The 26086-nt window shown below is 39.6% G+C and overlaps 1 protein-coding gene and 1 pseudogene across 2 annotated transcripts in view; one reads left to right on the top strand and one right to left on the bottom strand.

Moving 5' to 3' along the window:
• SWAP70 (switching B cell complex subunit SWAP70) overlaps positions 1–26086 on the top strand; it is a 157575-nt gene that overhangs the window by 99027 nt on the left and 32462 nt on the right. For both annotated transcript variants that reach the window (XM_021675143.2, XM_012456683.3), the window contains exon 3: positions 16778–16951. In XM_021675143.2, the coding sequence (XP_021530818.1) occupies positions 16778–16951 (174 nt within the window). The remainder of the gene's footprint in view (positions 1–16777; positions 16952–26086) is intronic.
• Positions 7784–8561, bottom strand: LOC105720272 (small ribosomal subunit protein eS4-like; annotated as a pseudogene).

Raw genomic sequence — 26086 nt, 5'->3', positions numbered from 1 at the left:
TAAAAAAAGTTTTTTTTATGTAATCAATAGGGTATAAGCAACCTATTTTTTAAATTGAACAATATATTAGTGTCATCTTTCTATATCATGTACATTTAGTTTAGATGAAAGTAATCATTTATTTATATCAAAAGTTTGTGAATTCCTCCTTATGCCTATTTATATCACCAAGCATGAGATTTCTTTGTATACTTCTAATTTTTAAATTTTTATTATTTTTGGGTCAGACCATTCTTCATAACAAATATATTTCAATAATGCCTTTCAAAAAATGATAATGACAGTACTTTCTAATTAAAAGTAAAATATTTGCAGCTGGGCACAGTGGCTTATGTCTGTAATACCAGTGTTTTGAGAGGCTGAGGTGGGGGGATTGTTTGAAGTCAGGAGTTCAAGGCTAGCCTGAGCAACATAGTGAGACCTTGTCTCAAAAAGATATATAAATTAAAAATTTTTTAAACTCAATTTTTGCATCAAACCTAAATACACAACTATATACATGGTTTTCGGTGGCTTCAGATTTTTATTACTATTTATATGTATAATTTAAAAAATAGTTTAGTGCTTTTTTACAATAGTATAGTAATTAATGTTTATAATAATAATTTAATAGTTTGGAAAAGGCCAAAATGTTGATCAGGATTCTTTTGTTTTTGAGACGGAGTATCACTCTTGTTGTCCAGGCTGGAGTGCAATGGTGTGATCTTGGCTCACTGCAACCTCGACCTCCCAGGCTCAAGAAATTGTCCTACCTCAGCCTCCCAAGTACAGACAGGCATGCACCAAGCCCAGCTGTTTTTTGTATTTTTAGTAGAGATGGGGTTTCACCCTGTTGACCAGACCGGTCTCGAACTCCTGACCTCAGGTGATCCTCCCGCCTCAGCCTCCCAAAGTGCTAGGATTATAGGCGTGAACCACCGGCCTGGCCAGGATTCCTTTTAGAAACCCCGAGAGACATTTTTCAAGAATTTTGCAGCAAAGATTCTAAAAATTACAATGTTCATTTGTGTGGTAATCTTTGTATCTGTATCTGTTATTCCATATCAGCCTCACAGTACAATTTCCTGATCTTTCTTTGTTTGTATGCGTATGTATATGTGTGTGTGTATTTCATGTGTCATACATGTTTTTTGAGACAGTGTCTTGCTCTGTCTCATAGGCTGGGGTGCAGTAATGACATCATAGCTCACTGCAAACTTGAACTTCTGTGCTAAAGTAGTCTTCTTGCCTCAGCCTCTTGAGTAGTAAGGACTACAGTTGTGTGCCACCACACCTGGATAAGTTTTAACATTTTTTTGTAGAGACGGGGTCTCACTACATTGCCCAGACTGGTCTTGCACTCCTGCCCTCAAGCAATCCTCCCACCTGGGTTTACCACAGTACTGGGATTACAGATGTGAGCCACCATGCCTGGCCAATGCATGGTTTTTTGTTTTTTGTTGTTGTTTTTGAGACTGGGTCTCGCTCTATTATCCAGGCTGGAATACAGTGGCATGATCTCGGCTCACTGCATTCTCTGCCTCCTGGGTTCAGGCGATTCTCTTGCCCCAGCCTCCTCAGTAGCTGGGATCATAGTTGCGTGCCACCACTCCTGGCTAATTTTTGCATTTTTTGTAGAGATGGGGTTTTACCATGTTGGCCAGGCTGGTCTTAAACTCCTGACCTCAGGTGATCTGCCCGAGTTGGCCTCCCAAAGTTCTGGGATTACAGGCGTAAGCCACTGCACCCTTTTTTTTTTTTTTGAAATGGAGTCTCTATGATCTTGGCTCACTGCAGCCTCTGCCTCCCAGGCGCAAGCCGTCCTCCTTCCTGAGTAGCTGGGACTACAGGCGTGTGCCACCACACCAGGCTAATTTTTGTATTTTTAGTAGAAATGGAGTTTCTCTGTGTTGGCCAGGCTAGTCTCGAACTCCTGACCTCAGGTGATCTGCCTGCCCCAGCATCCCAAAGTGTTGGGATTATAGTCATGAGCCGTTGTGCCCAACCTCAATGCATGTTTTTAAAGAATTTCCCTTGCAGAGATGATAACATTGTCCTGATCATGCTTTTTTCTCTTCTTTGTATTTATTGTTTCAATTCACAAAAAAATATATTTATGGCATACAACATGATGCTTTGAAATATGTGTACATTATGGAATGGTGAAGTGAAACTAGGTATGTGCATTACTTCGCATCCTTATTATTTATTTGTGGTGGGAATACTTAAAATCTCTCAGCAATTTTTAGGTATTTAACACATTGTTATTAGCTATAGTTACCATGTGGTACATGACCATGCTTTAATTAGGAAGAAAAGAAGGAATAAAAGTCACATGATAATAAAAGATAAGATTTAATTAAATTCACAAAAGCCATATAGGGTATATTTCTATTTATATGAAATGTCCAAAATAGGCAAATAAATAGAGATACAAAGTAGATTAGTGGTTTCTTGGGGAGGGGGTAGATAGGAATGGTGAGTGACTACTAATGGTCTTGGGTTTCTTTTTGGGAAGATGAAAATGTTCTAGAATTAACTAGTGATAAAGCCTTATGAATATATTGAAAACCACTGAATTGTATACTTTAAAAGGGTGAATTTTATGGTATGTGAATTATATCTCAATAAAAAATAAATTGTACAGAAATTGATGTGTAAAGTCTCAGCACTTTACGGTATGATGCTTATTTTTTGCTGCTGTTCTGTTTATTGGTTGGGTAGCTTATTTGTGTCCTATAGTTTTATTATATGTAAATATAAATATGTCAAATATTTGCTGAATATATTTCATATATACTTATAATAAAACTATAGAACACAAATATTTGATGACCTGTTTGTATGTGTATAATGTTAAAAATTATAGACACTGGTTGGGCACAGTGGCTCATGCCTATAATCCTAGTGCTTTGGGAGGCTAAGATAGGAGTATCATTTGAGCCCAGGATTTCAAGACCAGCCTGGGTGACATAGTGAGATCCTGTCTCTGTAAAACAATTTAAAAATTAGCCAGATGTGGTGGCACATGCCTGTAGTTCCAACTACTCGAGAGACTGAAGTGGGAGGATCACTTGAGTCTAGGAGTTTGAGGTGATAGTGAGCTATGATTATGCCACTGCACTGCAGCCTGAGTGACACAGTGAGGCCATATATATATGGTCTCTCTATAGACAGTAAACAGAATTATGTCTGTTATTAAAATATTACAGAACATTCTGGGAAGTTCTTAGAAATCCAGAATTTGTTTTTCTTATTTCAGTGCTAGAATTTGTGTGGGGCTGGGCCGGTGGATAGAGAAACATGGTTTAATATCTTGAAGTTCTGTACCCTACTACTGCGTTTTGTTCTCCTTGGTGTGACATTCTTTAAACTTCTTGAAATTTATTTAGTTTTAAAATGTTCTTTGTTTTAGTATTTCAGTGTTTTAAAAGTTTATAACTGGGGAAGGAAATATAGTAGTATTTAAAAAGTCCAAAATGAGCCACTAAATGGTAACTTATTCACGGAGGGAATGAGGATGTGATGAAACAGTGAGCCCTTGTTTATTATTGCTTAGCCACCTGGAGTGGAATTTTGCCAGTCCTGAAATCCAAGTAAAGCAGCCAAGGTTTCCATGGTTTGAGTTTAAATTGAGCAAAGATTAGTGCCTTGTTTTGAAACTTGGTTGAAAAAAGAAATGCCAACAATGACTGAAGAATATTAACATAAAACTTAGAGATTATAATGAGTTATGCAGAGAAAATATGAAACAAGTTATTAAACAGTTGCAAGGTGTGCTGTCATGTATACATACTGTCTCATTTGTTCCGCATGTTAATCCTGTGAGGTAGAACTGGAATTATCCCCCATTAACTAAAGAGGAAACAGCTTAAGATAGCCTAGCTAATAAGCGCTAGGTAGATTTTTGAACCTAAGCTATTTAACTTCACCACAAACGTTTCTTTAACTGTACTATTATTGGGGGATTAATTACTATCTTTAGGAATTAAGTTTTTTCCAGTGTCTAATATTTGGATACATAGGGGAAATATTGGTTGAAGGCAGGGAGGGGTATAGTTGCTTAAAAGCAATTCTGATTACCTTAAACTAGCTCAGTTTTCATCCAATTTTCTTCTGTTCTGTCTCAAGTGTTTTAAGGTGATTCTCTTCTCTTAGTGTGTGGTGCTCCTTAGTATTCATTTTGGTCAGTTTTTTCAGTTTTTTTTCCCAGGTTGATTTAGGGATTTTCTGCCTTTGCCTGGGAGAATTATTCAGAGGAGGTTAGGACCAAGAGTTAAATTATATTGAAACTTTCTGAAAAGTAATTTTTACAGTTGGTTTTTGTATTTACTTTGTTCTTTTATATCGATTGAATTAATTTTCAGCTTTCCTGAGACTTCAAATGATTAACCTGTCTGTTGTTCCTTTACCAAGTATTTTTTCCTTCTGAGTGTTAACTTTTAAAATTCCTTCTTGGCTGGTTGTGGTAGGTTATGCCCTAATCTTCGCACTTTGGGAGGCTGAGGTAGGAGGATCACCTGAGCCCAGGAGTTCTAGAGCAACCTGGACAATAAAGTAAGACCTTATCTGTAAGAAAAAAAATTCCTTGTTTATAAAGGAATGGAATTATTTAAACATCTAGGAAAAATTTTTATTATCTATTGCTGGATTATTTGACAGTGAATAATTGAAGAAAGTGGTATATTACTACCTTCTACTATTTAGTACCAGTAAAGTATATCAAAAACTAATTTTGCTTCAGCATATTTTTAAGGCAGTCTAATTCTTTCATGAGATTTAATGGCTGATTAGGCTTGCTAGTCCAAATCATTGTCATTTCTTTTCTCTGATTCTCATATTAAGGCTAGGTCTGGGCTATATGATTAAAATCGTTAATCCATTGGCAGTATGCCAGGTTCCAATTGGGGAATCTGGTGCTTTCTAACAGAAGCCTTTTTGTTTCTGGTTTTTTGGAAACATACACAGAAGAAAAACAGATTAACATTTCAGTTCAGTATATGTCTCTTCTCTAGCGTCTGGCAGCTTGTGTATTCTGTTTTTCTTTTTTTTCTTTTTCTTTTCTTTTTTGTATTCTGTTTTTCTAGTCTAACATTTATGCTTTTTCCCCCTTGGTGTACTTTCTTGTTGTTCATATGTCACTTATAATTCTTGTGTAAAGTGTAGACTCAAGTTCCTTCTTTTAATTAAATGACTATCCCGTCAGTGCTCAAAGCACTTCAGATGTGTGCCAACATCATTTAATAGGAAGTGGTACTGCTCTTAAACACCCAAATCTGTGCTCTTATGTGGTCTTTTTTATTGTCCTTTAGCCTGTGTTATTTTTTCTTTCATTGTTGTTTGAAAGTTACATAGTGTGGGTTTTGTTTTGTTTTGTTTTGTTTTTTTGTTTTCTGAGATAGGGTCTTGCTCTGTTCCCAGGCTGGAGTGCAGTGACATGATCATGGTTCACTACAACCTTGCCCTGCTGGTCTCAAGAGATCCTCCCACCTTAGTTTCCCAAGTAGCTTGGCTAGTAGCTGGAATTACAGGTGTGTGCCACCATGCCTGGCTAATTTTTAACTTTTTTTTGTAGAGGTCTCACCATGTCTTCCAGGCTGGTCCTGATCTCCTGGGCTCAAGTGATCCTCTTGCCTTGTCCTCCCAAAGTGCTGGGATTATAGGTATAAGCCACTACACCTGAATGAAAGTAATATAGTTTTAATTTGCTGCAATGACCAAGTTGTACTCTACGTTTTCATTATATTCGTGAAGCTATAGAGGACTATAAACTTTTGAGTAAATAAAGGGGTATCATGCTGAGAAACATGAATGACTTTATACTGCTGAATACTTTGGCAAACAATATGAGTCATGTACTGTATAGATATATTGTTTTTTGAAATAGCAGTTTTATTGAGATATAAATCACATACCATACAATTAGTCTGTTTAACATGTACCATTTAGTGGTTTGTTTATTCACAATAACCATTACCACAATTGATTTTAGAATATTTTCATCTCACTGCCTCCCCCAAAATCTCATACCCATTTAGCAATCACCCCCTCTCCCCTATAGCTCTAGGCAAGTGAAAATCTACTTTCTGTCTGTATGTATTTGTCTATTCTGGACATATAATATTAATGGAATCATACAATAGCCAGCCTTTTATATCTGGCTTCTTTCACTTAGCATAATGTTTTCAAGGTTCATCCATGTTGTATCATATAATACTTCATTCCATTTGTGGCTGAATAACATTCCATTATGGTTGTACCATGTTTTGTTTACATATTCAGTTCATCAGTTGTTGGACATATCAGTTGTTCACTTTAATGCAACCACATTGCCCTTCTCTCTGTTCCTCAGATTACCAAGACCCTTCCTGCCTCAGAGCCTTCAGACATGCTGCTTCCTGTGCTGTAAGGCCAACTCTGCCCATAAAATGCAGCAAATTTTTGTTCATCCTTTAGCTCTGAACTTGATTGTCACTTCCTCAGGGAGGTTTCACCGGTAGCACCCACCCTTCTCCGAGCTAACCAGCTCTCCTATAATGTGTTTTCCACAGCAGCCTTGCTTCTCCTTTATAGCACTTACTAGTGGTTGGGTTGTTGCTGAATTGTTTGGTATCTGATTCCCTCTCCAGAGTATAAGTTCTGTGACGACAAGGACTAGTTCACTGTTATTCAGCAATTGGCATAGTAACTGGTACCTGATAAACACTCAATGATTTGAATGGATGAATGAGCAAATGAACACTGCAAACCAGGCAGAACACTGCAAACCAGGATGCAAAGCTGAATAAGATATGGCCTTTGATTTTGAAGAATTCATGATTTCATGTGAGCTGTAATAAAATACAGAACTGGGACTCAGGAAAGAGTTTGCAGTTAGAAATGTGTATGTGGTTATATGAGAAGAGCCTACCATTTTACTTTCTCCTTTTTCTTGGCTCTTGCACTTTTGCTCTGGTTTAAATGGTTTTATGAAACTATAAAACCATTGAGATATAATTAACACAACATAAAACCTACCATTTTACAGCATACAGTGAAATGGTTGTGAGTGTATTTGCTATGTTGTGTGGCCATCATCCCTATCCAATTTCGTTATCCCCAAATGAAATCCCGTACCTATTAGCAGTCAGTATCAGTTTTCCCTCCCTATAATCCCCTGGCAACCCCTAATCTACTTTCTGTCTTTACGGGTTTGCCTATTCCAAACATTTCATATTAATGGAGTCATACAATATGTGGCCTTTTATGTCTGGCTTCTTTCACTTAACGCAATGTTTTCAAGGTTCATCTGTGTTGTAGCATGTGTCAGTACTTCATTCTTTTTCTTATTGCTGCATAATTTTCCATTGTATTGATATACTACATTTTGTTTACCAATTCATTCGTTGATGGACATGTCTTCCTTTTTTTTTTTTTTTTTAACTAATTCCAGTGGATGTGAAGCACTATTATTTTTAAGCCTTTTAAAAATTAGCAAAGAGTAAATGATAGATTGGTGTAAGAAACAGTCCCTTGCACTTTGTTTTCTGTCTTCCTAAAACAACCCCTAATTAACCAGCCCTTTGACATCCCTATTCTGCACCTGGGTGTAGAGCACTTACAGAGCAAAATCCTAGATCCTGACTCTCTTCTATCCTTACCTTGATAATTTTTATTTTCTCTGTAGAATTAGGCATGATTTTTACCCAGCCTCCATCTGCACCATCTGAATTAGATTCTTTTTTTTTCTATTAATCATGCCACATTATTTTTAATTACATACAAAGATCTAACATGTCACCCAGGAACCATTTCACCTGCTGCTCTATTTGGCTGCCGGTCTTTTTTCTCTCTCTTCAGCAATGGTGAGGCAGATACCCTTTCCTCAGCGAAAAGAAATCCATGGTTTGTTGCCCTTGCCGAAAACAAAAATGTTGGAAAGTCGAGTGGCAAGCTGTTGCCATTGGTATCTTTCATGTGAGCTGCATCAAAAGATTAGGATGCCTCTCTCTGTTGGTGATCATACCAATTCTTCCCAGATTAGCACCTCCAGTCACCATATACAGGTTACCAGTGTTGAACTTGATGAAATCAGTAATCTTGCCAGTCTCAAAATCAATCTGAATGGTATCATTCACCTTGATGAGGGGATCAGGGTAGTGGATGATGTGAGGATCATGAGTCACCAGATGAGGGATTCCTTTTGTGCCCACAAAGATTTTTCTCACTTTGCACAACTTGTACTTGGCCTCTTCAGGTGTAGTATAATGTACAGCAAAGCGACCCTTGGTGTCATAGATCAGTTGGAAATTCTCTCCCATCTTGTCAATGCTGATGACATCCATGAATCCAGCAGGGTAGGTTATATCAGTTCGGACCTTGCCGTCGATCTTAATTAACGGCTGCATGCAAATCTTCTTTACTTCATCTCCTGTCAGGCCATACTGAAATCTGTTCCTTAGGAAAATGATGAAGGGGAGACGCTCTCTCAACTTGTGGGGACTAGTGGATGGACGAGGAGCAAACACACCGGGCAATTTATCCAGCATCCAATGCTTTAGAGCTGCCACCCACTTCAGATGCTTCTTGGGACCACGAGCCATGGCTGCATTAGGCAAGGAAAGAGGACCTCCATCTTCTCTTTCTTTCTTTTTTTTTTTTTTGAGATGCAGTTTCGCTCTTGTTACCCAGGCTGGAGTGCAATGGTGCTATCTCGGCTCACTACAACCTCAGCCTCCTGGGTTCAAGCAATTCTCTTGCCTCAGTCTCCTGAGTAGCTGGGACTACAGGCATGCGCCACCATGCCCAGCTAATTTTTGTATTTTTAGTAGAGACGGGGTTTCACCGTGTTGACCAGGATGGTCTTGATCTCTTGACCTTGTGATCCATCCGCCTCGACCTCCCAAAGTGCCGGATTATAGGCGTGAGCCAATGTGCCCGGCCTTTTCTCTTTTTTTAACAAAATTTTTCTTCCTTCTTTTTTTTTTGAGACAGTCTCTCTGTGTTACCCAGGCTAGAGTGCAATGGTGTGATATCAGCTCACTGCAACCTCCACCTCCTGGGTTCAGGTGATTCTCATGCCTCAGCCTCCTGAATAGCTGAGATTACAGGTGCAAGATTCCATACCTGGCTAATTTTTGTATTTTTAGTAGAGACAGGGTTTCACCATGTTGGCTAGACTGGTCTCGAAGTCCTGGCCTCAAGTCATCCGCCTGCCTTAGCCTCCCAAAGCGCTAAGATTACAGATGTGAACCACTGTGCCCTGTTGAATTAGATGCTAGAGTTCCCTGTACTTCCCTTTATTGGAGTATTTGCACATAACAGTCTGTCTTCCTGCTTGCATTAGAAGCTCCTTAGAGACTATGTATGTCTCATTTTATGTGGGACACCCCCCCTCCCATATCAGATGCTGACTGACCTGGATAGTAAAAGACAGGATCTAGAATAAGAGTCTTGGGCCTGGTGCAGTGGCTCATGCCTGTAATCCCAGCACTTTGGGAGACTGAGGCGGGTGGATCACGAGGTCAAGAGATCGAGACCATCCTGGTCAACATGGTGAAACCCCGTCTCTACTAAAAATACAAAAAGTTAGCTGGGTGTGGTGGCGTGTGCCTGTAATCCCAGCTACTCAAGAGGCTGAGGCAGGAGAATTGCCTGAACCCAGGAGGCGGAGATTGCGGTGAGCCGAGATCACGCCATTGCACTCCAGCCTGGGTAACAAGAGCGAAACTCCATCTCAAAAAAAAAAAAAGAATCTTGAGCAGCAGTTCAGCTCAAAGACACATTAATGCGGACATTGCTACACTTTATACAAACAGCAAAGATGGTCTGTTCCTTCGATTTTGTACACAAATGGTTGCATTCTGTATACACTGATCAGCATTTGTTTTTCCCCCCAGTTTGTCTTTTTGTTTATTTTATAATATGATATATACAAAAGAATATATGTAGTATATGATAATTACAAAGGATAATAAAATGAACTTCCGTGAACCTACCACTCATCCTGGGAAACACATCACTAATATTGTTGCCTCAACCTCTTTGCTCTTCTCTTTTTTCATTTCCCTGCCTCCTCCCAAGAGGAAGCCACCATCCTGAATTTTATGTGCATTTTCCTCTCACACTAGAACAAAGTTTTATGTATATCTAATGTATGATTAATTTTTGCTCTGGAGACATAAAAATAGGATCATGCTCTATATAGTCTTTTGTGACTTGTGTTTTTCACTGGTTATTGTATAATTCTTCCATGTTGTGTACCTTCACGTCATATCTTGGTGATCGTTTCACATATGTAAAGAACTCATGCTGTTTTTATTTTTTATTTTTACTCATGCTGTTTTTTTCTTGTTACAGCTGTGTATGTGGTCAGTGCATCATATAATTTAATAAATACTTTGCAGCATTTTTTCTTTTTTTTTCCTTTTTCTTTTTGGCTATCTCCTACAGGAAGGAAGGATTTTTTTCTTTTTTTTTTGTTTTTTTTTTTTATTTTTCTATACACCAATTGATGCTAGAGCAAGGAAATATATTTTTCTTTAGCAAGATTCTTTCACATATATTTCTTTATTCTTGTTCTTAGAACTTTGAAAACCATTTGGTATAGTGTATGGTATATGAAATTCTAGAAACCCAAGATTGAATTTCCTTATTTTGTTTGACATTATACCTTGTGTGAAAGCACTTGAATACTAATGCTTTATGCACTATTTTCTATGAAAACTATGAGTTTTGTACTTAAAAAAACTGGTAAAATATTTAATGTAAATTTATCCTCTTAACAGTTTTTAAGGGTATAGTACAGTATTTTTATTTTTATTTATTTATTTTTATTATTTTATTTATTTATTTTTTCTAGAATTACCACAGTTATCCAAGTGGTAGTACAGTATTTTTAATCGTATGCACATTGTTGTACAACGTATCTTTAGAACTTTTTTATCTTACGTAACTAAAATTCTATACCCTTTGAACAATACCTTTTTTCCTTCTCCCCTGGCCCTGGCAATCACCATTCTACTATTTTTAAAAAATGTGTTTGATTACCTTAGTTACCTCATATGATAAGTAGAATCATGCTGTATATGACTTTTTTTGACTGGCATATTTCGCTTAACATAGTGTCCTCAAGGTTCTTCCCTATTGTAATGTGTGACAGGATTTCCTTCTTTTTTTTTAAGGCTGAATAATACTCCATTGTATGTATATATCACATTTTCTTTTTTTCCTTTTTTTTTTTTTTTGAGACAGAGTCTCACTCTGTTGCCCAGGCTGGAGTACAGTGGCACGATCTTGGCTCACTGCAGCCTCTACCTTCTGGGTTCAAGCGACTCTCCTGCCTCAGCCTCCTGAGTAGCTGTGATTACAGGTGCCTGCCACCATGCCAGGCTAGTTTTTGTATTTTTTGTAGAGACAAGGTTTCACCATGTTGGCCAGGCTGGTCTCGAACTCCTGACCTCAAGTGATCCACCTGCCTTGGCCTCCTAAATTTTTGGGATTACAGGTGTGAGCCACAGCACCCAGCCCTCATTTTCTTAAAAAAAAAAAAAAAAAAAAAAAAAAAAAAAAAAAATTTAAATTTAAAGAATTTCAATAGTTTTTGGGGAACAGGTGGTTTTTTGTTATATAGATAAGTTATTTAGTGGTAACTTCTGAGATTTTAGCACACCTGTCACCCAAGAAGTGTGCATTGCACCCAATGTATATCACATTTTCTTTGTCCATTCATCCTTTGATGGAAATTTAGGTTGCTTCCACATCTTGGCTATTGTGAATAATGCTATAGTGGATGTAGGTGTGTGCAAATGTCTCATTAAGGTCCTGTTTTCAATTCTTTTGGATATATATCCAGAACTGGGATTGTTAGATCATATGGGAGTTCTATTTTTACCTTTTTGAGGAACTGTCACACTGTTTTCCATAGCAGCTGCACCATTTGACAATCCCACCAACAGTGTACAAGGGTTCGGACTTCACCACATCCTAACAATAACACTTGTTTTTTTGATAGTGACCATCATTCTAACAGGTGTGAGGTGATATCACATTGTGTTTTGATTTGTATTTCCCTGATCATAAGTGACGTTGATTTTCTTCTCATATGCTTATTGGCCATTTGTATATCTTCTTTGGAGACGTGTGGAATAATTCCTTTGCCCATTTTAAAATTCACTTATTTGTTTTTTTGTTATTGAATCATAGGAGTTCTTTATATATTCTGTTCTAAAATTCTTGAACTGTTTTCCTACAGGCTGTTTCTTAAAATCATGAAGCCCTTTGTGATTTGGTCTTTGTTTGCTTTTCCAGCTGTATATCTAGCCACTTCCCCTCAGGAACCCTATGATTCACCACACAATCTACATAGAATCACTTCTTGTTCTCAGAGCAAGGCTATCTGCTTTTGTGCACATGTCATTTCCCCTGTGTGACATATCTTCCACTTAGTGTTTTGTGGGGTGTGGATAGATAGTTGGTGGTGGTGGCCTTGGAAATGTTCTGCATAGATGGCATTCAGCCCATTGATGGTCTCCACCTACTGAGTTCTGCAAGCAGTTTGGCATGGTGGGAAGAGCTGGCATTTGAGCTTTGTTTGTTTGTTAATTAATTAATTTTTTTATTTATTTGAGACAGAGTTACGCTCTGTCACCCAGACTAGAGTGTGGAGTGTGGATTGTACAGTGGCATGATCACAGCTCACTACAGCCTTGAATTTCTGGGCTCAAACGATCCTCCCACAGCCTCCTGATGAGTTAGGACTATAGGTGCAAACCACCATACCCCATTAATTATAAAAAGTTTTTCCTTAGAGACAGGGTCTCACTATGTTGCCCAGGCTGGTCTTTTTTTTTTTTTCAGACAGATTCTCACTCTGTCCAGGCTGGAGTGCAGTGGCACGGTCTTGTCTTCATTGCAGGCTCCACTTCCCAGAATCAAGTGATCCTCTTGTCTCAGTCTTCAGAGTAGCTGGGGCTACAGGCACGTGCCAACATGCTCGGCTAATTAAAAAAATTTTTTGTGTGTGTGGAAATAAGATGTCATTATATTGCCCAGATTGTTCTTGAGCTCCTGGACTCAAGCAGTCCTCCTACCTTAACCTCCCGAAGTACTGGAATTATAGGTGTAAGCCACCACACCCTGCTGAGCTTGAGTTACTTTGGTTTTGATATTTACTAGCCGTGTGAACTTTGTAAATGTACAGTTCACCCTTGAACCCACACAGTTGAAAATCCAAATATAACTTGGGTTCTTTTTTTGAAAGAGTCTTACTTTGTCACCTAGGCTGGAGTGTAGTGGTACGATCACCTCCCATCTCAGCCTCCTGGGCAGCTAGGACCACAGATGCATGCCAATATGCATGGCTGATTTTTTTTATTTTTGGTAGGGACTGGGTTTCACCATGTTGCTCAGGCTGATCTCGAACTCCTGAGCTCAAGTGATCCACCCGCCTTGGCCTCCCAAAGTGCTGGGATTACAAGCATGAGCCACCTTGCCTAGCCTCCAAGGATAGCTTTTGACTCCCCCAAAACTTAACTCCTAATAGCTCATTGTTGACTGGAAGGCTTACCAAAAACATAAAAGGCTGGTTAACACATTTTTTAATGTAATATGTATTATATACAGTTATTCTTAGGATAAGGTAAGCTAGAGGAAAGAATGTTATTAAGAATATCATAAGAGAAAATATAGTTACTATTTATTCAGTGGAAGTACATCATCATAAAGGTCTTTATCCTCATTGTCTTCATGTTGAGTAGGCTGAGGAAGAGGCAGAAGTTGTTGGTCTTGCTGTCTCAGTGGTGGCAAAGGCAGAAGAAAATCCAATCCGCATTTAAATGTGCCCTCAAAGTTCAAACCTATGTTCAAGGGTGTTCAGTTTTTTGAAACTTCTATCTCCTGATCTGTAAAACAGGGACAATAATTAACCTTATAGGGCTAATACAAAACTTAAGTGAGAAATGACATATAAAATGCCTAGCATATAGTAAGTCTTCAAGGTGATAGTGATAAGGCAAAAAAGAAAAGCAGCAGCACCAATTGCTGCTACTGCTGCTGCTGCTGCTTTCCCTCCATGGGATCAATTGTATTTGATGAGGGGATGGGAAATGGTGTTAGACTGAGGCAAGGTGCTGAAAGCAGAACACAAAGGAGCTCTTTCTACTCCTGGAAGATCGGTTTGCCAACCAGAAATTATAGTTAGAGATCAGGTGAAACTTCTCCCTGCAGACAGCTGGTGATTTCTTTCATATAGTAAACAAAATGCTTTGTTTATGTATTTCTAAAGAGAAATGCTTTGCTCATATTTATTCTGCTGCCCATGTCTGCCTCCTCCATCCAGTACATCTTCCATGTTATTCCAGCATATGGCTTTCTTTTTTTTTTTTTTTCAAAAAAAATTTTTTTGGTAGGGGATGGAGGCTTGCTCTTGTTGCTCAGGCTGGAATACAATGGCATGATCTCAGCTCACTGCAACCTTCACCTCCCAGAGTCAAGTGATTCTCCTGCCTTAGCCTCCCAAGTAGCTGAGATTATAGGCATGTGCCACCACACCTGGCTAATTTTTGTATTTTTAGTAGAGACGAGGTTTTACCATGTTGGTCAGGCTGGTCTCTAACTCCTGACCTCAAGTTATCCTCCTGTCTTGGCCTCCCAAAGTGCTGGGATTACAGGCGTGAGCCACCATACTTGGCCTTTTTCTTTTTTTTGAGAGAGCATCGTGCCCCGTCTCCAAGGTTGGAGTGCAGTGGCATGATCATGGCTCACTGCAGCCTTGACCTCATGGGCACAAGCAATCCCTCTGCCTCAGCTTCCTGAGTAGCTGGGATCACAGGCATGCACTACCATGCTCAGCTAATTTTCAAAATTGCATTTGTAGAGATGGGGTCTCTCTATGTTGCCCAGGCTGGTCTCAAACTCTTGGGCTCAAGCAGTCTTTATGCTTTGGCCTTCCAAAGTCCTGAGATTACATAGTCATGAGCTACTCTGTGGCCTATTTTTTATTTTTATTTTTAAAAGTTTATATTAATTTTAAAAAATTAATATAAACCCCTGAGAAGGGGTCTTGCTATATTGCACAGGCTGGTCTCAAACTCCTAGCCTTAAGCAGTTGTCTTGCATCAGCCTCCTAAAGTGCTGGGATTACAGGAGTGAGGCACTGCACTGGTGCAGAATATGGCTTTTAAAATTAGGAGTGTATCTGTTACTCCCTTTAACTCTTTCAGTACAGATAAAGTCCTAACTCCTTAACATGAATGATAACTCTCTTAATGATCTGGTCTTTACCTCACTGGCTTCTCTTTCACTGTGTCCTATGCAGTGGAAATTTGCTGTGTGTGTGTGTGTATGTGTGTGTGTGTGTGTGTGTGTGTGTCTAGCATCTGAACTTTTTTCTCACATTTGGGAAAGTTCAGGTACTCATTTTTCTCTGCTCCTTGGTAGCTAGAGCACAGGAATGTGACCCAGGCTCAGCCAATAGAACATCAAATCTGCAGTGAGTGATGCAGAAGATTATGGACAGGGGCAGTGGGAGCAGTGGTAATAGTGAGGGAGCTCTCATGTTATACAGGCAGTGGTGTCTACACCAGACTGTTCCCGTGAGTGGTTTGGCTGCAGTTCTGGCTGCCTACCCTACCTTGATACCAGCCTAATTTCAGATCCTAAGTTTTTCTAGCACTTGCATTGGATCTGTGAGGTTACACATTGTTTTTCTAATAAATTCCTTTTCTGTTTAAAGGAACCCAAGGTGGTTTCTGTTACTTGCACTTATAAAGAGCCTTGATTATACCACCCTTCAGCACCAGGTGCCCCATTCACATTAAATACCCACAGTTCTTCCAAACTGACTATGCTTGTCTCCACTTTGGGGCTTTCTCACATTCTCTTCTACCTGGAATACTCTTTATCCCATTCTTGATCTGTTTGACCCTTGATGTTCCTTGAGAACTCAGCTCTGTTGTCCCATCACTCTTTCTGTGAACATTTCCCCAGATCTCAAGATTGGGTTAGCTCCTCAGTGCTCCCACAAAATCCTCTGCTTATCTCTATTGCAGTACTTGTCACACTCTGCTGTAATTATCTTTATATTCCTTGGAAACATAGGCCAGTATTATGTTGAGTACCTTTGTACTGTCTCTGGCAAATAATAATTATGATCTAAATTTTATTTGTCAAATGAGTAAACAATTCCCTTGAGTTATTATACACTGTTACATTAAATTGTACACAGTTATATTGAAATTTATTTGCATGTCTGTTTTCCCTAATAAACTATGAATATTTTAAGAGCACAGACCAAGTTCTTCATCTTTATATTCTTAATTTATAACATAGTACTTGGCTCATAGTAGATGCTGAGGAAACATTGGATTCATGAACAAATGAATGAATGGCAGGACTTTCATTTTAGAATTTCAGTTAAATAGTTTTCCCCAAAAGAAGGCATCTTTTTTGACCATATATGTAAAGATAGGGTATTGATACTAGGCTCATACTGAGTAACTGACATTCTCAGTTTCTTCTATGTACTAGGATTGGTAGTCTGTTTATTAATAGGAAGATAGTGTATACACATGAAACAGTAACTGAGAGGTCAGTATTTTATGTGCCGAGGGAGTGATACAGACAGGTGTTGGTTCAGTCTTATGATAAATATAACATCTTAATTGAGCCATTGAAAGTGTAATACCTAAAGCATATATGGCTATTGGTTAATTGGATGGATTAAAATGGGAGCCCAAAGGAGGCTTTGTCTTTCTATTTTACTTGCCTTATATGTTGCTTATTTCAGACTGATTTGGAGTTTTTCCCTATTCCTTTTTAGGTCCAAGACAACTTTGACAAGATTGAATTCAATAGGATGTGTTGGACCCTCTGTGTCAAAAAAAACCTCACAAAGAATCCCCTGCTCATTACAGAAGAAGATGCATTTAAAGTATGGGTTATTTTCAACTTTTTATCTGAGGACAAGTATCCATTAATTATTGTGACAGAAGAGGTAAGGTGTGGCATGGGGAGTTTTTACTTGGCCATTTTAGCATTTAATAGACCTGGCTTGGTATTTTTTCTGTAAATTCAGCATAGATATAGAAGGAGATACGTATCTCCTAACGTTTTTGGATCAGAGGCAAAGCAGCCTGAATTTAGAAAAGCTCCAAATATAGTAATTTGGGGCATGTAATAACCCTGGAGATTTGCAGGGAAAGTGGATCTCTTCCTCTCTAAATGACTATGATGATAAATGAATCTATCCTCATGTCCAAAGACTGTTCTGTACAAGTCACAACATAATTTTCATACTACTTGCATATTGACAAAACATAGGAATTGGCTGAGCGCTGGTACATGGGAAACACATAGGATCCAGAATGTTGTTTTCAGGGCTGTTTTATGTGAGTAAATACTATCCTTGTTTCAAAGTCCAGGATGATGACTTTCCATACCTTTCAAAATAAAAGAAAAAGAATGCTTGTTTTGTTCTGGGTTATTTTCCCTAAACTTCCAAAGGTAAAAATAATAGGAGTAAGGTTTCTGAAATATCTTACTGCTCTAAAAAGTGACACATGTTAATACATGGTTTTTACAGTAGAAAATCTAGAAAAGATTAATATGCAAAATTAAAATCAGCTGTAGTCCCCACATTTAAAAAAAAGTCATCTATAATCCCTTAACCTTGGACAAATGACTTAACCTGCAAGTTTTCATTTTCTTCTCTGTGAAATAAAGCTAATTACAATGTTTACTCTAAGGGTTGTGAAGTTCTGCATTTAAAGGATTTAATTTAATGCCTGGCACATAATATGTACTCTGTAACTCTGAGTGTTAACTCTTATGACTACTCTTATTACATGCATTTTTGCATACTAATCTGCTTATTTTCTTTGGATCATCTTCCAACAGTGAAATTCTGAGTCTCAAGAAATGCACACTTTCAGGGTATTAGATGAACAAGGCAAAGTTGCCCTTCAGAAAGGGTGTACCAAGGCATTAAAGGTTGGGAAGGATTTTGACCAATAATAAAGGCAGAGGAGAATTCTGGATGGAAGCAACAGTGAGTAGTGTTATATGACTCAGGAAAGCAAAGGGCATGTTCTAAAAGGAATGAGGCAGGTATCCAGCTTGACTGAGTTGCCAGTCAGGATGCTTACTTAAAAACAGCCACACTGGCTGATTCAAGCCAAAAGGGAAATTTTTTTTTTGAGATGGAGTTTCGGTCTTATTGCCCAGACTGGAGTGCAATGGCACAATCTTGGCTCACTGCAACCTCTGCCTCCCAGGTTCAAAAGATTCTCCTGCCTTACCCTCTTGAGTAGGTGTGATTACAGGTGCCTGCCACCATGCCTGGCATTTTTTTTTTTTTTTTAATTTACAAGACAGGGTTTTACTCTGTTGCCTTGACTGGAGTGCAGTGGTTCAATCACGGCTCACAGCAGCCTCAACCCCCTGGGCTTAGGGTATCCTCCTGCCTCCGCCTACTGAGTAGCTGGGACTACAGGCATGCACCACCATACTCAACTAATTAAAAGAATTTTTTTTGTAGTGATAGGGTCTTGCCATGTTGCCCAGGCTGGTATCAGACTCCCTTTACCTCAGCCTCCCAAAGTGCTGGCCTCAAGTGATCCCTTTACCTCAGCTTCCCAAAGTACTGGGTTTACAGGCATGAGCTACTGTGTAGGGCCTGAGAAGGGACTTTTTTAGAAGGATGCTAGATAGCTTACAGAATCATTATGATGGCTTAAAAAGCAGGTGTGGAGGCTATACTGTTTTGTCTGTCCTGGCCACTTCAGTGAGGAATCATGAGGAAAATGCTGCTGCCGTCAGATGATGGGTGTTGTTGCACTTATGCCATGGAACACATCTGGTCCTGGACACTGATTGCTGCCTGAATTAGTCCATTTTCATGCTGCTAATAAAGACATACCCAAGACTGGGCAATTTATAAAAGAAAGAGGTTTAAAGGACTTACAGTTCCACATGACTGGGGAGGCCTCACAATCATGGCAGAAGGTGAAAAGCACGTCTCACATGGCAGCAGACAAGAGAAGAGAGCTTGTGCGGGAAACTCCTTTATAAAACCATCAGATCTCATGAGACTTATTAGTTATTATGAGAACAGCATGGGAAAGACCTGCCCCCATGTTTCAATTACTTCCCACTGGGTCCCTCTCAAAACATGTGGGAATTCAAGATGAGATTTTGGTGGGGACACAGCCAAACCATATCACTGCCTCAGAACTCAAATCATCCTGCAACTGTTCTTCCTATGAGGGAGAGTTCTCCATATTGCTCACTTCCCAATTCGTCATCAGGGTGTGATTTATCTAATTGGCATGGCCTAGGTCAGGTACCATGCACTACTTGCAAAGGAGTCTTGGAAAGGATACATTTGCATTTTCAGCTTCTACATTGGCAGGTAGGGATTTCCCCAGACATAAGAAAAGGGTTAGATGCTGAGCAGTCAAAAAAGAATGATACATGTCCTTTCTCACTGGAACATGATCATTGTGAAGAAGACAGGTGGTAGATGAAGCTGGAGAGTTTTGACTTTATCCCGTAGGAAGTGAGGAAAGATGAACCACTGATGATTTTTGAGCAAGAGAATGATGGGTGAATAGATGAAATATGGAGACATGGGAGGTGAGAAGTTGAGAGAAGCCCAGTGGCATCGAGGACTGAAATACAGTGAGAATAGAAAAGAAGGCCAGATGTGAAGAACCTAGAGGTCACAGGACTAAGCATACAGTGCCTCACTGTGGGGAAGTACAGACAAGTTTCAAGTCTGGGCAACTGGGGAGTAATATAGTATATTTGTTTAAGGCATGGTACCTGAAATCAGACTTACTGGTTTGAAACCCAACTCTATCACTTATTAGCTCTGTGACAAATTACTCACTCTCTCTGTTTGGGGTTCCCCGTCTGTAAGATGGGGATAGCTACTTCCTTCACTGGTCTCTGTGAGGGCTGAAAAAGTTGATATATGTGAAACATTTAATAAAGTGCCTGGACCCATGGTAGTTGCTCACTAAAATGGGTGTGTGTGAATGAATGGTAGGATGATGAACAAATTTGGGAGGTATTGCATGATGGTGGGTTTGATACATTTGGGATTTTAGGTGGAACATCCTTGTGGAACTGTGCACTGGAAGTGTTTATCTAGAGCTTGCCAGAGGCCAGGGCTGGAGACAGAGATGGGGAAACACTAGAAGTAGGTTAGATCAGGGAGGAAGACTGTAGTTGGAGGCATGAGTGCCAAGGATAGAACCTTGGGACTATTTCTGTAGCAGAAAGAGGAAGTAGATTTGGTAAAGGAAACTGAATTGAACAGGCTATGAGGTAGGAGAACTGGGAAAGTGCTGAGTCAGATGTCTAAGAAATGAAAAGTTTTAAGAAGCACAAAAGTAGTTACTGGCATTAGATGCCTTGGGAAAATTGGATGATGATAAGTGAGTAGTTGCCCTTGGATTTAACAATTAGGTGCTCATTGGTAATCAAGGAGAAGGAAGTTTTACTGTAGTGATGGGAACAGTTTCTTAGTGCTTAATAACTATAATGATGTAATTATGTATGTATGTTAAAAAGGAAATGAAAAATAAAACATATGAAATTTTTGTCCAAGGAAATTGTCTAGCTTAATACGGAGATGTGCAGAAGGGAATGTCTGCAGACAAAGATATACCAGTGGTAGTTTTAAAATCTAGCTGCTGCTTGAAAGAATTGTGCAAATAAAATTTACAGTATTTTAGGCTAGGTGTGGTGGCTCAGGCCCATAATCCCAGCACTTTGGGAGGCTGAGGCGAGCATATTGCTTGAGCTCCTAATTTCACAACTAGCCTGGGCAACATGGTGAAACCCCGTGTCTACAAAAAATACAAAAAATTAGCTGGGCTTGATGGTATGCACCTGTTGTCCCAGCTACTCAGGAGGCTGAGGTGGGAGGATGGCTTGAGTCTGGGAGGATGGTTTGAGCCTGGGAGGCGGAGCTTGCAGTGAGCCTACATTGTGCCACTGCACTCTAGCCTGGGCAATAGAGCCAGATCTTGTCTCCAAAAAAAATTACAGTATTTTAAAACATTTTGTAGTTATACTGTGTTACACATTTAACTGTGTTTTTGAAAAACTGGACGTGGGATGGGTCTCTTACTCTTGATGTTTTTTTTTTTTTTCTATCACTAAAGTATTTGAGGACTTGAAATTGACCTTGTCCTGATTTCAGCATTAGAAATTAGTGAGTGTTTTTATTGCCTAGGCAGCACTTGCTTAATGTGGATGGCTTGCCAATGGCTTTAAATCATCATTGAGCCACAGGCTGTGAAGGGAGCCACTCAGCATCAGTTTTCTAACTACTTTGCCTAAGAAACTCAAAAGATTTTTGCTGCAGGCAGCCGGAAGAATTGGGACCCACATGGGCCTTGATGTGCGTTTCGGTAGGCCAGAACCCAGCCAAGGCTCCTAGGCATGTTTATCTTCAAGACCTTTGCAGACTAACTGGAATGTCTTGATTCTCTTTCAAAACAGGTTAATGTCATTTGAGAAGGGAGCAGCCTTTCTTTAATTTGTTAGAATAGCCAGGCAGCATACGTTGTCATGTTATTGTTTGGACTTACTCTGTGATTTGACAGCTTTTCTTCTGGTTAGAAGTAGAATTAGTTTTAGAGATTTTCCTCTAGGGCCAGGAGTGCTTGTGTGGGGAAAGAAGGGATCACCGGAGCAGATTTATGTGAGATTGCTTTGTCTAGCTGCTGAACTAGCCTCCTGAGGTTAAACACGGTGATTTGTGTTTATGGAGCTCTTAGCCTATCACCTGGCCTTTGACCAAGCACTGCAAACTCAAGGTCATGCTATATTATGAAAAATACATTCTCTGTTAGCTTTTGCTTTCTTTCTGAATAATAACACTTAAAAAACTATATTTGGACTGATTTTAGATTCACAGATTTTAATAAAATTTAATGTAAAAACATTTAAAAATAAATTTTGAGATATAATGTTATCTTATCAGTACTTTTTAGGCTTTATAAATTTAAAGTAATACTTTTTTCCAATAATCTACTCACCATAATGATTATTTGCATTTTAAGTCCAGAGTGCTTTTTAAGAAAGATTTTTTTTAAGCCTTAATTAATATAATGTAAGATATAACCAGCCTGGCTCAGTGGTTCATGCCTGCAATCCCAGCACTGAGGTGAGATGAGGAGGCTCGGGAGTTTGAGACCAGCCTGGACAACATGATGAAACCCTGTCTTTACAAAAAATACAAAAATTAGCTGGGCACAGTGGCACATGCCTGAAGTCTCAGTTACTTGGGAGGCTGAGGTGGGAGGATTGCCCAAGAGGCAGACACTGTAGTTAGCTGTGATCGTGGCACTGCACTCCAGCCTGGTGGACAGAGCAAAACACTGACTCAAAAAAAAAAAAAAAGAAAAAGAAAAAGAAAAGAAAAGATGTAATTGTCGGCCGGGTGCAGTGGTGCACACCTGTAATCCCAGCAGTTTGGGAGGCTGAAGCAGACTGATCACTTGAGCTCAGGAATTTGAGACCAGCCTGGGTAACATGGTGAAACCCTGTCTCTGCAAAAAACAGAAAAAATTAGCCAGGCAGGGGTGCTGAAGTGGGAGGATTGCTTTAGCCTGGGAGGTCAAGGCTGCAGTGAGCTAAGATCACACCACTGCCTCCAGCCTGGGTGATAGAATGAGACCCTGTCTCAAAAAGAAAAATCTATATCTGCTGGGCGCGGTGGCTCACGCCTGTAATCCCAGCACTTTGGGAGGCCAAGGCAGGTGGATCACGAGGTCAAGAGATCGAGACCATCCTGGTCAACATGGTGAAACCCCGTCTCTACTAAAAATACAAAAAAATTAGCTGGTCATAGTGGCTCGTGCCTGTAATCCCAGCTACTCAGGAGGCTGAGCAGGAGAATTGCCTGAACCCAGGAGGCAGAGGTTGCGGTGAGCCGAGATCGCGCCATTGCACTCCAGCCTGGGTAACAAGAGCAAAACTCCGTCTCAAAAAAAAAAAAAAAGAAAGAAAAGAAAAATCTATATCTCTCTATATAGCTTATGGCAGTTGTGAATAATGTAAGTGGTATAGATAATGTTTGCTTTTAGCTGGATGTGGTGACTCACACCTGTAAGCCTAGTACTTCAGGAGGCTGAGGCAGGTGCATCATCACCTGAGGTCAGGACCATGGTGAAACCCTGTCTCTACTAAAAACACAAAAATTAGCCAGTCCTCGTGGCACATGCCTGTAATCCCAGCTACTTGGGAGGCTGAGGCAGGAGAATTGCTTGAACCCAGGAGGTGGAGGTTGCAGTGAGCCGAGATTGTGCCACTGGGCAACAGAACGAGACTCCATCTCAAAAAAAAAAAGAAAATGTTTGCTTTTGATTCAATTTTCTGTTACCCAGAAAGTAGTTTCAAGAATGTTAAATCAATATTTAAATGACTTACATAATGAAGTTAAGATGTTTCTGTCACATAGATATAAGAAATAGTGTGTCCCGGCCGGGTGCGGTGGCTCAAGCCTGTAATCCCAGCACTTTGGGAGGCCGAGGCGGGTGGATCACAAGGTCAAGAGATCGAGACCATCCTGGTCAACATGGTGAAACCCCGTCTCTACTAATACAAAAAATTAGCTGGGCATGGTGGCACGTGCCTGTAATCCCAGCTACTCAGGAGGCTGAGGCAGGAGAATTGCCTGAACCCAGGAGGCGGAGGTTGCGGTGAGCCGAGATCGCGCCATTGCACTCCAGCCTGGGTAACGAGTGAAACTCCGTCTCAAAAAAAAAAAAAAAAAGAACTAGTGTGTCCCCATTTGAGTTGTATTCCTTAATTTTTGTTAGAATATCTTCCTGGAAATATGTGCCTGTAAAGTATAGTTTTTGTTTAGTATTCATTTCTCACAGAGGCAGGAACAAAACAGGATATGTCTCTTATGTACTTATTTGGAAGAATTACCTTGATATAGTTAAAACTTGAACTGGACATAGTTTTAAGAGACTCTAAATAAAATAAAACCTGTTAAGCCAATAAAATGCCCCTTACTAATGATGATAAAGAAGTTTTAATAAAGTAAATTTTGGAACTGAAGGCCTTGAAAATCACATGCATCTCGAAAGTTTATTCTTTGTTATTTTTGGTGAAACTTGCTTGGAAGGAGGAAGTAAGCTGCTTCCTGAAACTGAATGAGCTCTTAGAATTGATGCAGATCACTCGAGACTAACACGGCAACATGTGATTTATTATTTAGTATAATTAAATAGTGGAGAATGGGAATGTTTGTTTCTCCTTGGCCCAATATAATGACTCAAAAGGCCCTTAGGTTATTTGGTTATGGTAAGTATATGATTGTGTTGAAAGTCAGCAGGAAATGAATCTAGATGAGTTCTCTGGCACAGTCACTGGGAATGCTAAGCAGATCGAAGCTGGGTGCTAATGACAACATCACAAGGCTTGGGAGGGCACCTTCAGAAAGGTTCATGATGAACCTGGAAAGCTACTTCTAGAGCTGAGTTTGCTACTAATAGGCATTTTCTGAGTTACAAACATAAAAAGTCATCTGATTTTGAAGAGGAAACTGAAGCTTGGAGTGTGAATGGCTTGGGTTCAGTAAGAGGTAGGTGAGGAAGAGCTAAGGCTGATTCTTGACTTGTGTAAGGACATGGTCAGTTGGCTCCACCATCTTGTCTCACCCACGTGTAGTCATCCTCCACACACGTGCTCATACACAGGTGCTTCCTTTGCCTTGCTACTGAAACTTCTACTTGGGCCTGTACTCCCTTTACCCCAAGTTGTAAGCTGCCAGCCCGGGCCCTTCTTTTTGCTGCCTTAGAGAGATTGAATTTCTGTACCTGTTAATGCCACTGATTATTTTACCTTGAGTAATTGTTTATCTTAATGTCCTTTTTGACTCTCTTTTTCTTGCTTTTATCTCTTTAATCTCTCTCTCTCTCTTTTTTTTTTTTTTAAGATGGAGTCTTGCTCTGTCACCCAGGCTAGAGTGCAGTGGCGTGATCTCGGCTCACTGCAACCTCCATCTCTCTGGTTCAAGTGATTCGCCTACCTCAACCTCCCAAGTAGCTGGGGTTACAGGTACACGCCACCACACAACCAGATAATTTTTGTGTTTTTAGTAGAAACGGGGTTTTGCCATGTTGGCCAGGCTGGTCTGAAACTCCCAGCCTCAGGTGATCTGCCTGCATCAGCCTCCCAAAGTTCTGGGATTACAGGTGTGAGCCACCGCAACCCGCCTTCAAGCTCTTCTTTACTTTAATCTTTTTATACCTTTCTCTTTTCTGTCTCCTTTTCTCCTTCCCTCTTCCCTTTTCCCTCTTTTTCTTAACATTTTCTTTTTTTCTCTTTCTCTGTCTATCTCTGTTACTTCTCTTTAAAGAGCCAAGGAACTACCCGATAATACCTGGTAAGTTTAACAGTAGATGACATCTCTCCAGCAAGAGAAAGGAAAGATCTAAGTGTGTTTTTCTCCAACGGGTAAATTTTTGTGAACATTTACCATGTGCTATTGTTAGGGTATAAGATAAATCTTTGTCCTAGAACAGCTTACAGCATCTCATCAAATTAAATCAATAGAACTTCTAATATATTTTTTCATTTTTCTCTCTTTTTTTTATAAATGAGATAAGGTCTTGCTCTGTTGCCCAAGCTCAAGTGCAGTGTTGTGATCATAGCTCACTGTAACCTCAAACTTCTTGGCTCAAGCGATCTTCCCTCTTTAGCTTCCTGAGTAGCTGGGACTACAGGCATGTCCCACCAGACCTGGCTAACTTTTTAATTTTTCTGTAGAGGGGAGATCTTGCCATGTTGCCCAGGCTGATCTTGAATTCCTGGCCTCAAGTGGTCCTCCTGTCTCAGCCTTCCAAAAAAACAGGCGTGAGCCACCACACCTGGCTTCTTTTGATATTTTTTCAAGTTGTGGTATTTTGTGAATGTACATGCCTTTGCAAACATGCATGTCTATTTTTCTGTTAAATATATTATTTTGCAAAAAGTATTATAACCAAATTATTGGAAATGCAAAGAAGAAAAAGGAAAAAATCAACTCATGATCCTATTGTTTCAAATTAAACTTACTATTTCCGACAAATATTTGTCAAAATAATTTTATACGTAATCTTTG

This window comes from Aotus nancymaae, unplaced genomic scaffold, assembly GCF_030222135.1.
Source record: "Aotus nancymaae isolate 86718 unplaced genomic scaffold, 86718_ANA_hifiasm-v0.15.2.pri h1tg000059l, whole genome shotgun sequence".
Lineage (NCBI taxonomy): Eukaryota > Metazoa > Chordata > Mammalia > Primates > Aotidae > Aotus > Aotus nancymaae.
The sequence above is the reverse complement of the archived record's forward strand: the minus strand, read 5'-3'. Positions and strand labels throughout refer to the sequence as shown.